General features: G+C 42.4%; 1 protein-coding gene across 2 annotated transcripts in view; it reads right to left on the minus strand.

Moving 5' to 3' along the window:
• Positions 1 to 15105, minus strand: part of LAD1 (ladinin 1) — a 32101-nt gene extending 16996 nt beyond the window's left edge. Inside the window, exon 1 of one of the 2 annotated variants that reach the window (XM_069074546.1) lies at positions 14708 to 15105. In XM_069074546.1, the coding sequence (XP_068930647.1) occupies positions 14708 to 14745 (38 nt within the window). In that variant the 5' untranslated portion in view covers positions 14746 to 15105. The remainder of the gene's footprint in view (positions 1 to 14707) is intronic. The other variant, XM_069074545.1, reaches the window with a different exon arrangement.
• Between the last annotated feature and the right edge of the window lie 148 nt (positions 15106 to 15253).

Here is a 15253-nt window from a genome sequence, read left to right on the forward strand (position 1 = left end):
TTACTGATTCCAAGTCCAGTGTGCTACCTAGCTGCCCCAGGGGAGACAATATGTAAGACATATACATAGTAGATGGAAGGTAATCTGATAGAGAAGGCACTAGAAGCTTGTTCTTTTTCCTCTGATCCCAAGCTCTTTTTTTTTTACTCCTTGATACCTCTCTAATCAACTTTCTTTTTACTCTGTGATTTTACAAAAATCCTCTCTAATGTGGGAGATGATAGTGGAGGCAAGTGGTCCTTGATGGTGCATCTGGGAGGAATTTCCTCAGGAGGAAAGTTTCCTCTAGGAGGGGGCTATCCAATCCCCCTGGGAGAATTTTCACTAGAATATTGTCCAGCATCCTGTTTTTGTGAGGTTACTTTTTTTTTTTTAAAAAAAACCAAAGTCCGGAACTTTATATTCATTCAGATTAAATTTAATCTTATAAGAATCACCCTATTGTTAGAGCTTGTCGAGATCCTTTGGTATCCTGACTTGATCATTCAACATGTTATCTTTTTGTCATCTAAAAATTGGGCAAGCGTGCCATCTATACCTTTATTCAAGTTAGGAGAAAAATGTCAAATGGCACTAGGCCAAAGAAAGATTCCTTGCAACACTCCCCTGGAAACTCCAAGCAGACATTGACCCGCCAATGATTCCTTTTTGAGTCCTGTCACCAAACATTTACTACAATTTACCCAGAACACTACATCATGTCTATTGGGACACCCTAAGAGTTTCTATCAAATGCTCTGCTGAAATCTAAGTACATCAATTTAGAAAATTCCCTTCATTTACCAGTCCAATAATCCAGTCTCCAAAAAGGAGAAATTGCCATAATCTGACATGGCCTGTTCTTGATTAAATATTTGTGTTGGGTTTTAGCAACCACTGTTTCCTCTTTCACTTTTAAATTTTATTTTTATTCTGAACATAAATGCCAAAAAAAATGGGCATTTCCAAGTACAAAATAGAACAGAAAAAAAAACCAGGATTTATATGTGAAAACTACAGATCTCTCTTACATACAGTTTGTTTTTCTTTTTAAATATCTGAGTTTGACCTCTAATTTTCAAAGCTATCCTTCTTATCTATGCTTCTCTATGGCATTGCTTTTGTTCTCTTCTCTGTATTTTTTGTAAGATGCCTCATCAATCCTTTTTATTCTTATTTTTTCTGCCTCTTCAACCCTTTTTTGCTATCCTTATCATTATCCCACCCCATCCCACCTCCACTAGAAGAAGAAAAACAAAGCCCCATAACAATATGGATAATGAAGTGAAACAAACCCCCCAACTTATCCCATCTGAAAATGTATATCATATTCTGTATCTTTCTTTAATTTTATTTTTTTCTAAATTACATGTAAAAAGAAATTTTAACATTTATCTTTTAAAATTGTAAGTTCCAAATTCTCTCCTTCCCTCTTTTTCCCCTCCTTGAGAAGGCCAACAATTTAATATAGAAAATGCATGTACAGTCATGCAAAACATATTTCCATACTAGCTAGTATCTACGTTGCAAAAGAAAATGAAGAAAGTTTTTTAGAAGTATTCTTTGATCTGCATTCAAACTCCATCAGTTTTTTTTTTCCATCTAGAGGTGGACAGTATCCTTCACCGTAAGTCCTTCAGGATTTTCTTAGATCCTCATATTGCTGAAAATAGCTAAATTATTCACAGTTGATCATCATACAATGTTGCTATTACTGCATCCAATGTTCTCTTGGTTCTGCTAACTTCACTTTACACCATCTCATATAAGTCTGCCCAGCTTTTTTCTGAAAACATCTTGCTTATCATTTCTTACAGCACAATAGTATTTCATCACAATCATACACCACAACTCGTTCTCATTCTGTGTCTTGAGTCTACCATCTTCCAGTCAAGAGATAGCTATCATCATCTTTGGAATAATAGCTGTTTATTGCAACAATCAGAGTTCTCAAGTCTTTGAGGTTGTTTTTATAATACTGTTATTATACAAATTCTTCTGATTCAGCTCACTTCACTCTGCATCCATTAACACAAGTTTTCCCCAGTTTCTCTAAAACTGTCCATTTTATCATTTCCTAAAGCAAACTATTGCATTCACATGACAATCTTTTTTTTTCCCATTCCCCAAATGATGATCACTCCCTTAGTTCCCCGCTCTTTGATATACTACTAAACAAGATGCCAAAAATAATTTTGTACAGAGAGGTCCTTTTTCTCTTTTACTTCCCAGTTCCAACTGCTCACAAAGGTCCTTAAGTATGTTGTTCTCAAATTTTTCCAGAAATAAAAGACAAACTCATTGCCTATAGCTTGAGACTTTGTGGAGTTGGGGATTGGACTTGGAATCAGGAAAACATGAATTCAAGTCTACCATGGATATTTTCTAACTATATGACCCTGGAAAATTTTTTAAATTCTCTCTGCTTCGGGTTTCTTATTTGGAAAATGAGAGAGTTGGATTTCATGACTCTGTGGTCTCAGTCTCATCCAGCTCCAGGTCTATGATCCAATAACCCCACAAATGACTTAGCCATGGTTACATGAAAAGTTAAGAATCAGAACTTGAACCCAGGTATTCTGATTCCAAGTCAAATCAACAAATATTTTTCAAATATCTCTCATGTGTAAAACACTAGGCAAGGTCCCAGGAAAGATATAAAGTTTAGCTAAGAAATGGTGCCTGCTTTCTTGGAGTTTACAGAGTAAGAGAAGAAACAGGGGAAGGGGAAGAGGAAGAGGGGGGAGGAGAAAGAAGAAGAAGGGAGGGGTGAGGACGAAAAGGAGAAAGGAGGGGAAGGGAAGCATATGTGAGATTTATATAGTACTTGAAGATTTACAAAGCATCTTACCTGTATTATTTCATTTCATATGACAATCCTGAAAGGTAGGTACTAACAATACAATATAGAACCTAAACTCCTTGAGGACAGGGACTGTTTTCTTTTATCTTTGTATTCACAGCACTCAAAACAGAGCCTGAGGAATGGTACGTGATTAATAAACACTTGTTGAATGAATGAATTGCCATTTTTACAAATAAGACACTGAAATTTAGAGAGGGTTGGTGACTTTTCCAAGGTCCTATAGCTGCACACAATAGTACTCATTAGTTGCATTAGAGAGTTACTTTTTAAAAAGAGAGAGCTATGGGGGTGGGGAAGTCATTAATAAACAGGGATACCAGGAGGTTTCCTGAACAAGATGGTCTTTGATTTGGGCTTTAAAGAAGATATAGGAGGGGAAGTCAGGTGGCGCAGTGAGTAAGAGCACTGGCCCCAGCATCGGGAGACCCGGGATCAGTTCTGGCCTCAGATACTTGGTACCCACACAAAATAACTGGCCGTAGAAACTTGAGCAAGTTACTTAACCCCAATTGCTTTAAAAAAAAGAAGAAGAAGAAGATATAGGAGTTCAACCGGCATAGAGAGAAGGGAGGGAATCCTACCCATTAAAAACAGCCTGAGTAAAGACATGGAGGTGTAAGAATGCAATCTATAAGTTCATGGGGACAGAGAGTTGTCCAGTTTGGCTGGAATAGGATGGGAATTTAATTACATGAGATAACATTAGAAAGGAAGGGTAGAGGTAGGTCATGAAGGGCTTTGAAAGTCAGAAAAAAAATAGTCTGAACTCTATTTGGGAATCATTTGGAAGCCACTTATAATGTTTTTAAACAGAAAGGTAACATAACCAGATTATTTTCATAAGAAAGATTATTCTCGCATCAGTATGAAAAATGAATTGGGGAGGAGGATCAAGATATATGGGGGGAACCTATAAGAAGACTTTTGTGTCTATCCAGGTGGGTAATTATTAATAGTTGAACTGGAGAAGAGAGGCTAGAGAGGAGGGGACAGATATAAGAAATGTTTTTAAGATACATTTGACAAGACCTGGTTGCGGGGTGTGAAAGGAGAGGAAGCAGGGAAGACACTGAAAACCTGGAGTATATACAGAAGGCAAATACAAGGACAGTGACAGAAGATTGTGCCACATGATGGAATAGGGAGTGGTAGCCTAGAAAATTCAAGATTTTGGGTTCGGGTGGCGAATGGGACTTGATAACAACTGTTACCATTTATTGGTAGTTAAGTAGAGAAGTGGATAGAGCACTTGACCTAGATTCTGGAAGACTTGAGTTGAAATCCTTCCTCAGATACTTAGCAGATGTGTGACCCTGGGCAAGTCTCTTAACATCCATCTGCCTCAGTTTCTTTACCTATAATATGGGGATAATAATAGTACCCACTTCCCAGGGTTGTTGTGAGAACAAAATGAGATAATAAGTGCTTTACAAACCTTAAATTGCTATATAAATGCACTATCCCAGGCTATAATAAGTGTCTAATGCAAGATTCGAACCTTAGTTCTTCCTAACTCCAAGTTCCACATTCTAACCACTATACTCCACTATAACTACCATGATGATTGTCATCAATTAGTAGGTCTGTCAAATAGTAGAAGTAGGATTGACTTTTTCTACTTGCCTCCAGAGGGCAGAACTAAAAACAATGGGCAGAATTCCAAAGTCAGATTTTTGTTTCTATGTAAGAAAAACCTTTCTAAGAATCAGAGTTGTCCAAAAGCAGAATGGGCTGGTGCTTTGACATAGTGGATCCCACATCTTTTCATGCTGTCCACAATGATAGCATAGGAGACTAAGTGAAAAGCTTTGCTGAAATCTAAATATTCCATGTCTATAAGCATTTCCCTAATTATCAACCTAATTCCTGTCAAAAAAAGGGGGGGGAGGGAATAAAGTTATTCTAACATGACCTGTCCTTGGTAAATCATTTAGGGTTTTAATATGAATAACACCCCCTTTCAATGCTCACAAACCATCCCTTTAATAAGGGAATTTTTCCAGGCTAAAATAAGAGACCTCACTGCAGGTTTTGAAGCCACTTATTGGGAATGGGATAAGAAGGATTCCTCTTCGTATTGACCCAGGTCATGTGTGAAGGTCCTTCCAAGTCCAAGATCCTGATTTAAAACAATCCGAAGTTTATAAATATGGGATAGTGGATGAAGCATGCTCATGTGGATAAAAGCCATAGACAAGAATTGGGATTTCAAAGGAGGAGCAGCTTTGAGGGAGAAATAATAAGCTCATTTGGGGATATGTTGAGTTTGGGGAGCTGATAAGGAATCCCTGTAGAGATGTCTTGTAGCTATTCAGGGCATGGGTCTGGAGTTCAGAAAAGAGGTCAGAACTGGTGATTTAGATTTGGGAGTCATCTGTATTGGGGTTGGTAGCTAAAATCCTGGGAGTCAATGAAAGTCTCCAAGAAAGAGAATAGGGATAGAGAAGAGAATAGGGGCAAAGACATAATTAGGAGACACAGGAAAATATGATGTTTTTGAAGCTGGGGGGAGTGATTACCCAACAGGGGTGGTTAACAGTGTTAAAAGTTGGAGAGAAATTAAGGAGGATGTAGGCTGGGGAGGGGAAAGACCATTGGAACTGGAAATTAGGAGGTCACTGGTGATTTAGAAGAGTGCAGTTTTGGTAGAGAGCAGGAGTCAGTGTGCAAGGGGTTGTAGGTAGTGAGATAAAAACAAAAAATAAAACTTTTTCAAGAAGTTAAGGGATTGGGGCGACTAGGTGATGCAGTGAATAGAGCACTGGCTCTGGAATCAGGAGGACCTGAGTTCAAATACAACCTCAGACACTTAACACTTACTAGCCGTGTGACCTTGGGCAAGTCACTTAACCCCAATTGTCCTGCCTTCCCCCCCTCCAAAAGCAGAAACAAAATACACAGAGAGAAAGGGCAAGATAATGGGAACAGGGTCCTAGAGGAACCAGGAGGAAATAGAATCAAAGGAACGGGTGCAGGAATTAACTTGAATAAAAAGTAGTGATAGTTGTTGCTTTGTGATTTGGCTGAAGAAGAAGAGAATATAGTAATGCAAAGAAAATTTAAGGAATGAAGAATCAGAGACTGAGCAAACTCAAAGGTAAATGATTTTTTCTCTTTTTCAATTTTCTTTTTTATTACAAACTTAACAATCATCAACACATATGAATATTTCAGTATGCAAAGGACTAAAAAAGTCACAATAACCTCTTTTTGCCTCAATTTTCTTATCTATAATAACATCTACTTCCTTGAGTTATTGTGAGGTTAAAATAAGATAATGTACGTAAAGAGCTTTACAAACCTTAAAGCACTATACAAATGCTAATTATTATATGAAACCATAAACTATGGTTACATAGTTTTTTAAATGTATGTTAAATTTAACACAATAGTAACACAATTCCACTGCTTGTGCCACCTTCTGAATTTTTTTCTCCTATGTATTTTAAGAATGCTTTATTGTTTCCCTTCTTTCCCTCCTTCTTCCTCCCTCCCTTCCTTCCTTTTCTTTCTTCTCCTCTCATTTTTATTTTCTCTCTTCCCTTCTTTTCTTTCTTCTTTGTTTCTCCTCTCTTCTTTCTTTCCTTTCTTCTCTTTCTCTCTTCCCTTTCTCAATTCCCTCCCTCCTTGCTTCATTCTTTCTTCTTCCTTCCTTTCTTTTTCTTTTTTGCTTTCCAGCCTCAATCTCAGTGAAATAAAAAGTTAGGTCATTTGTTGCAGGTGATTGCGCATTAGGGAGGGGGAGCACTAGTTGGAAGTAAGAAGTGAGAAGAAAGTGTTTGGAAGCGCCCCTGTGGGCCATGAGCTAAGAAACTGATAAGGGAATAGTAGAAGGCCTGGTTAGTACCTTCGAGGTCCCAGCTAAGATCATATGCCACGAATTTCTAGTGGGTGAAGGCCAGTGCTTTTCCATTGCCACATGCTGCCTCTGATGCAGAGGAAGAGGAGAAAACCAAACACAAATTACACTATCCTGTGCTGCACTCACTGCCAAGAAAGGCTGCTGGAGTCCAGAGGAGCAAGAGGTCACTGAAGGCTGAGCAGGCTCCAGAGAGGTTTGGGGGCCAGAGCATGGAAGAAGGACCTGGACGGGTCTTTGGGACTTTGAGAAGCAGAGATCTGAGCATGGGGGTGATGAGAATATTCTGGGGCAATCAAGGTTGTGTGGGCAAAAGTGGGACATGAATTTTCCATGGCATGTTCAGATCAGAGAGATAAGGCAGAGGTCAGGGTGGAAAATCTTTCTTCAAATTCAGGCTGCAGATTGGGGTGGAAGTGGGGCGGGGGGGGGGGAGAGAGAGAGAAAGAGACAGAGAAAAAAAGACAGGGAGATACAGAGACAGACAGACAGAGAGAGCCATGAACTGTCCTGGGAGTGGAGTTCTAATCCAAGTACTATTCCTAACTCACTTTTAGCAGGCAGTCACATTCCCTTTCTATATCTGGTTGGAGGGAACTATTAAGGACCCTTCCTTAGAAGCAGTTACATGACTCTGTGGGTCAGAAAGACAAGTTCAAATCCCATCTCCGTCACTTAACCTCTTAGAGCCTCAGTTTCCTCATCTATAAAAATCAAGATAATAATAGTACCTAGATAAAATGAGATCATGTTTAAGTCACTTTGCAAACTTTAAATTAGATGCTCACTATTAAAAATAATAATAATAGCTTAAACAACTATATAAGGGCTAGCTATTAATAATACAGATGAGGAAACTGAGGCTGAGAAAGGTTAAGTGACTTTGCCAGGGTCCCAAGCTAAATACTTAAGGCAGGATTTGAAACTCATGTCTTCCTGCCTCTAAGTCCAGCTCTCTGACCAACTGTACCTAGCTGTCGCCATCATCATCATCATCAACATTGTCATCATTGTCAAGCTCTTATGTACTATGATAGGAATGCTATGCTCTTCTGCAATAAACACCTATTAAGTTTGCCAGGCAATGGAAGTACAAAGACAAAAATTAAATAGTCCTTGCTTTCAAGAAGCTTACATTCTATCTGTACATTCTTTATAGATCTAGACACCCCCGCCCCATTGCTTGCTTAGGGCAGGGCACACCTAGACAGTAACTCCCCCTCAGCCTCCTAGGAATTCAGACCACATATGCAGACCTTTTTCAGCTCCCTGTCTTACCTGCATCAGAATTCCATAATAGTATGGGGAAATCAGAGCATCCCAGGTGATCTAGAGGTCATTGTGTCCCTCCTTCTACCCTGAAACAAAAAGCTTCTACCCATGCCATGGAATCTGCCTTCAAAGTTCTCCCATTGTCCCAGGAAGGAGATGCTACAACTCTTCCCTTGGGACATAGCTCTGTTCCTCTCCCTCTTTCCTTCCTCTGCCAAGGAAAGGTTTCCTAAGTTTAGACTCAACCCACTCCCCTATAGCTTGGATTCATCTCTTCTTGTCCATTTCAGCAGCTGGACATGGTCGCTATCATCTCATCCCAGTAAAACACTTTACATTTGAAGGGTCCTTCAGAGTTTGCCAAGAGCTTTCATCCCCATTTTCTCTCCCTGTTTCCTTACACCCACCCTATGAGGTAAGCAATTATTGACTTCGGGTTCTGACCCATTAAGGCAGGGAGTTCCTGGTGAGGACATTCCCTCTACCAAACCAGTTTGACAACTTCTCTGAAAAGGTAGGTGCTTCAGTGTACAGAATGCTGGACTTGGAGCCAGGAAGACCTGAGTTCATATCCTGCCTCAAACATTTATTCATCGTGTGACCTTGGGCAAGCCATTTCTCCTCCTTTGCCTCACCTGTAAAATCAGGATGATAATAATATCATCTGTCTCAAAGGGTTGTTGTGGGGATCAAATTTTATATACTCACATGTATTAAATGACTTGCCCAGGGTCACACAGTTAGTAGGGCTAGGCCCTGGTGGTGAGGATTTATGAACTGTTGCCTCCCTTGGAAACCTTGATTCCCACTGAGGCAAGGACCAGATCTACCTATCTCTTTCTGCACGGGCCTAGCTGAGGGTCAAATGCTCAATAGAAACATTCCTCTAATGATGTTTTGAGCTATCCTTCAAAAAACCTGAAAGATTATTAATGCATCTTTCAAAACCAAGCTAGGACCTGTAAATTAGTATAAACCTGGGGAGAATCTTCTCCATTGCCTGCCTTCTTTTCTCTGCACTAAGTAACTCTTAGTTCCCTGGACTTGTCCCAGAGACTTCTTTCTCAGCCGCCAAGCCCCTTTCTCTGACCTACTCTTGTTTCCCAGACCAGAGGTCAGTGGTCATTCTAGGAAGAACATTAACATGCTGGAGAGGAGGAAGAGAGCAGAACAGTGAGATGACCAGAGAACATACCATTTGAGGACGGGTTTTAGGAACTGGTGATATTTTAAGATAGAGAAGAGAAGATTTGGGAGGACAAGATAGCTATCTTCCAAGGACTTGAAGGGATGGCAAAGGGGGAAAAGGATTAGACTGAGTCTGCTTGGTCCCAGAGTGGGGCAACGAATGGAAGAAGAAAGGAGGCAGATTTTGGCTCTATCTAAGGAAAATCTTCCAAAAATTGAAAGTATCCAAGTGTGGTAGTAGGAGGAAATAGGTTCCTCATCACTGGAGGGGAATTCTATTTGAGTTTCAGTAGATCTAGATGGCCTCTGAGGTTCCTTTCAACTCAGATTCAGAGACTTCCCCTCTAAAATAGAATGAGCTACGTCAAGGGAAAACCGTACCACTGTTCAGGAAGTCACCTTTCCCAAGACTGTGCTAGAGTAGAACCTTCAAGGCTCCTAGGCCCTGAAAAGACACACTTCCCACAAGCTCTCCTCCCTAACAAGCAGCTTATTTATCCAGCCTCCCCTGGAACCTTATATGGTATTAGCTTCTTGTTGATCAGAGCCTAAAAATGAATCACTCTGCCAGGCTAGTTCTAGTCATTCAGGCCCAGGACATCTGCAGCTCCTATAACCACATCCCTAGACATTGTTTTCATTGCTCAGCCAGGGGCATTTGCAGAATGAGAAATACCATTCCCCTCTATAAGAATATGAGTACCTTGATTAAAAAAAAAAAGAGAGAAAGAACCCACAAATACAAAAAATATTTCTAGCAGTTCTTTTTGTGGTGGCAAAAAATTGGAAACTGAGGGGAGGGAGGGAGCAAAATTTGGAACTCAAAATTTTATAAAAATGAATGCTAGGGGCAGCCAGGTGGCTCAGCGAGTAAGAGCACCGGCTCCAGTGTCGGGATGACCTGGGGATCAAATCTGGGCTCAGATACTTAGCACCACATCCAGAAATAACTGGCTGTGTAACCTTGAGCAAGTTACTTAACCCCAATTGCTTAAAAAAAAATGAATGCTAAAAATTGTCTTTACAAATAATTGGAGAAAATAAAATACTATTAAAATTAGTTAATTTAAAAATATGAGCACCTTGAAGGTAGGCATGGCCTTTGATCTTGTATTTGTTTTTCCAGCACTTGGTACAAAGCTTGGCACATGGTAAGTACTTAATATGTTGTTATTGTGGTGGTTTTTAATTTGTCCATTCCTCCCTTCTATGTACAGCTCTGAAATCGTTGGCTCCCTTCTTCTTCTCTCTCCTTCCTAGCAAGATACCAACCCCAAGGAAAAGTGTGATGCTGAGGATGTGAATAGCTATAGACCTCTGAATAAAAGAAAATGGCTAAAACTCTAAAGGCTTTCTGTGCCCAAGTTACATCAAGTGGGGATGTTGGATGAGATGATCTCCAAGTTGTATGCATCTGGCTCAGTGGATAGACCTGGGCCTGAAGTCGAAAAGACCTTAGTCAAGTCCCATATCAGACATTTACTAGATCTGGGACTTTGGGCAAATCACTTAACCTCCAACCACCTCAAATGCCTTAACTGTAAAATGGAAATAACGATAGTACTTACTGCCCAAGTTTGTTTTAAGGTTCAAATGAGATATTTGTCAGGTGCCTTGCAAACCTTAAAGCACTAGATATGAATGTTATTGTTGTTTTTGTTGTGTGAGGTTACTTAAGGCTAATAACATGCTAAGTCTACCTCTAATGGGGGTGAAGAAGCAGGAGACCAGACACATCTGGCTGGCAAATTAAGACGGCCAGGCAGGGCCCAGTTTGGGGAAATAAATCAGGGCAAGATTTGTGCTCCCATCACAATATTCAGGCCAATGATTAACCAAGAGCCTGGACTGCTCTGTGCCAACCTCTCTCCTTTATTACCCCCCACAGCCCAGCCTTGACTTCTCCTGCCAAGGTGAGAAGGGAAAGAGGGGCAGAAATAGAGTGATAGGGCAACAAGCAGGAACAGGGAGAAGATGTCCCCTCCATCCACAGCCAGGCCTAGATGGAAGGTGAGGCTGGGCTGTCCTCCCAGAAGCCACTTTCCCAAGAACACTGAATGTTCTCCAGCCTCTCCCATCCCCTTCCTGCTCCATCTAGTCCCAGGGACTCATTCTATCTTCTGAGACTATCCCCACAGGGTCCTGCTTAGGCTCCCCAGTAACTGGCATAAGATAGTGCAAAAAAAATTGGTCTAGGGGTGGCCAGGTAGCACAGCGAGTAAGAGCACGGGCCCCAGTGTCGGGATGACCTGGGGGATCGAATCCAGTCTCAGATACTCAGCACCACACCCAGAAATAACTGGCCATGTAACCTTGAGCAAGCTACTTAACCCCAATTGCTTAAAAAAAAAATATTGGTCTAGGAGTCAGAGGAGCTGAGTTTGAATCCTGGCTTTGCTACTTACTACCCATGTAAGCTTGGGTAAGTCATTTAATATTTATGGGTCTCAGTTTTCTCATCTGTGAAAAGGAGTCAATCTCTCTAATTCAATTTAAAAAGCATTTATTAAGGTCTCCCCTATCTCTTAATCCATGATCCTGTTGGCAGTTAATATCTGAAGATGCAGCTAAGACCTTTGTCCAGCTCCAGGATGGTTTTCCCCTTGTCCTCTCCCCAAATAGGCTTGGACTGTGGCTACACTTACCCCACCCTCAGCCCTGCCCCACCCAGCAAAGAGCTGGGGGCCCTGGAGAACAAGAGGCTCAGGTTACAGTGATAGGTGACTCACCAATGCTTCCCACAGCTTGTTTTTTTTTTTTAATACAAGAAGGTTCTCTCTGCTCTAGGTGTCTCATAGGGGTGACCATGGTCCACCAGCAGGTGCCACTGCCCAGAGTGGGCTGGCTCCAGTAGGGGACCTAATTCCTTAGGGCAGGACAAGGCAGGGTCAAGCATAGGGACAGCTAAGCCTGTTATAAGGAAGGGATTCCTGAGCATTAGCCACATTCTGGGGCATGGAACTTTCAACAAAACAAATGGTAGCCTGAGAACAAAGCTGAGCCTCACCCCAACCTTTAAAAGTCCCTATAAGCACATACACAAGGGCTACATGGTAGTTGGAAAATATTGGACTCAAAGTCCATGGTTCTGCTACTAACTATGACCTTGGGGCAAGTGACAGCTTCTCAGGGCCTCAGTTTCCTCATCTGTAAAATAAGAGTTATATTAAATAACTTTTAAGTTTCCTTCCAGCTTCAAATACTAAAAATTAAAGCTCTTTTACATCTGTAGAGCAGCAATCTCTTCAACTACAAAATGAGAGTAACTATATAGACTGACTACCTCTGAGTTTTGTTGAGTAGAAAACATTTTTCAAAAACTTTAAAGTATTATATAAATCAAAGTTATTGGTATTTTTAGAAATATATTCATACATGTAACACAGAATAATGGAAGGGTCATTGAACTGGAAGTCAGAAGACCTGGGTGCTTGTCCTGAAAGTGCCATTAATTAGCTGTGTAAACTTGGATAAATCCTTTAACTTCTCTGGTCTTTGGGCTCCTCATTTGGAGAAAGAAGAGTTTACAATATCTCCAAGGACCCTTTCTGACTTCAACCTTCTAGCATTTCTTTTCTATATGTATGTACATTGGGTCACTACTTTCACACACATAAACGTATATAGAGGCAAAGGGAGAGAGAGAGACAGACAAAGACAGAGAGCCAAACGTATGCTGACATACACACAGAGTCCAAGGCCATGTCCCACTGGCCACACCCTGAGCACAGCCCTTTCCTGGGGCATCTCCACCAGCCCTGGCAGGCAAGGCCCCTTCTCCAGAGAGCTGGCTTCCCTCCTTTTGGGCTCACTGCCAGGATTAGGCTGGGAACTCCTGCTCTCCCACTTTCTAGAGCCCACCAGGCAGCACCTGAATTAGACTTTAGGAGTTTCTGCTTGGTAAGGTTAATGAAGGATGGGGGTTAGAATTGGCCTCTAGTCCCTGAGGTATTTTGATCACATATGAATTAGGGCCCTAAATCTAGTCTTAACTATGTTATTGGAGAGAAGGTCCTGATCCTCTCTGGGCATTGTCCACCCCTGCCCTGAGACCTTGTGGTATGAGGATGGAGAGAAAAAGAAAGATACAACACAATGATAAATTTTTAAAAGAAATGAAAAAGTCAGACTTGACTGGGGAAGGGAGCTGGAAACTAGACAGAACTACCCCCTGTCATCTTCAGTGACTAACCTGAACCTATACTGCCCCCCACACACACCCTCAACATACACATCAACTTCCATCAGTCTATTTCTGGCTATAGTCCCAGGATCTGGAAGACCCCAGTTCCACCTCTGATCCTATATCACTGTGTGACCTTGGGTAAGTCATTTACAATATATAGGTCTTAGGTTTCCCAGCCTTGAAGTGGGAAGGAACATGCAGATTAGTGATATGATTGAAGTTAAAGTACTGTATACACAGCAATGGGAGGTGGGTGGAGGTATAGACCTAAAGAAGGTTAGGGAATCCATTGTCCATGCTCTTTCTGGTTGGAAATTCATCTGAGCTCACGCTGACCCTGGCATGACTTTCATAATCAAATGGTTAAGGTCCTGAGTCCTCTTGCCCTTTCCCCAGTTAGACTGAAACCTAACCTGGAGCATGGATAAGCTGCCAATCATGTTCTATGTTCTCTTCAGGAGAGGTTGAGGGACAAAGCATCTATCTCCTAACACACACACACACACACACACACACAGTGGGTCTCTTCTTTTGGTCATCATCTGTCCTATACAGTGGCACTTATCTAGCTCCTGGATTTTTAATTTTCATAGCATCACTGTGTTCTGCCCAGGAAATGTGAAAATGGATGGGGTTCCCCTCTCTATAATGAAGTACCACCCTAAAGCAAATCAAGGCCAGGAAGTCTAAATATCAGGGACATGGCCCTCCAGCCTCCCTTCACAGACATACCTCTTGCTTGCATCCTAATTAGAAAGCATTCAGACCACTATGCAGGAGGATGGGGAGGTTGGCTCAGTCTCCTGAAGACTTCAGCCCCTGGGACCATAGCCATAATGGGAGAGAAGACAGACTACTCGAAGAAAACCCACTGTGGGTCCCACACTCACCAGGAGAGGACCTCAAGTTTGGGGGAATCCCAGTTCTGCTTTCCAGATGTGAGTCTGCAAAGCCTGGGAGGAAGAAGCTACAGGGTTGTGTGGGACTGCCATGTGTCACAGGGCAAATTGCTTTACATTTCACCTTTATAAAATGAAGGATTTGGATTCAATCTTTCAAGATCTATCCAGCACTGACTTGCTAGGATTTTTCTACTGACTACCCAGGGAGAACAACACAGGGCCCCAGGGAGAGGAGACACCTGACCCAGTCTGCTGGATCCACCAAAGTGTGAAAGGGAATCTTTTGTCCAACTCCTAATTCCCCATCCTGAACTCTGGTCAGGAGAAAGGAATAAATAAGAAGAGACAAAGTGCCGGGGGGCCCTTCTACACCCTGGAAACTTTGGCCTTTCAAGGAGGCAGGATTCCCTTCCCCACTGCCCTTTAGATCTATCCCTCTCCCCAGTGCCACTCACCTTGACAGGGCTGACCAATTCTTCCTCTTGATAGACATTGTCCCTGGGGAACTGGGGAGCTTCGTCCCGCCACAGCACCCTCCTCTTCCTCCTTCTATTTGGCTCCAACCACCTCCTACAGGTATCCAGTCTGTGCCTCGCCTCACCTTCCCCTGGGTCCCTCCTCCTTGCACCAACCCAGTGCCCAGGTGAATCACATGGTCCCTTATCTCACCCCCCGCGCGCTCGGACACCCCCTCTCGCTGGCATTAAGGACTCCAGCCTCCAGGTCACACCTCCTGGGGAGTGGACTCCCTACGCAGAGCAGCGCTGGGCTCCTTCGGACAGGGGGAGCTGTCCTGGGCGCTTGACTCCAGTGTCGGGAGATTCCCAGCCTGGGACGGTGCAGATAGACACTGGGGACCGAGCTGGGGCTGGTTGGCTGCCCCGGGCGAGGGAGGGCGACTTCCTGCTCAGAACCAGTCAGACCAGCTGGGGCTGAGAGCTGCCTTCCCCTGCAGGTGGCGCGGGTTAATGGGGGGTGCCAGGGGAGCGGGGCTGGGGGAC

The sequence above is a fragment of the Petaurus breviceps genome, unplaced genomic scaffold (assembly GCF_028583685.1).
Source record: "Petaurus breviceps papuanus isolate PSGF00001 unplaced genomic scaffold, PetGlider_PUasm1.0 90895, whole genome shotgun sequence".
Taxonomy (NCBI): domain Eukaryota; kingdom Metazoa; phylum Chordata; class Mammalia; order Diprotodontia; family Petauridae; genus Petaurus; species Petaurus breviceps.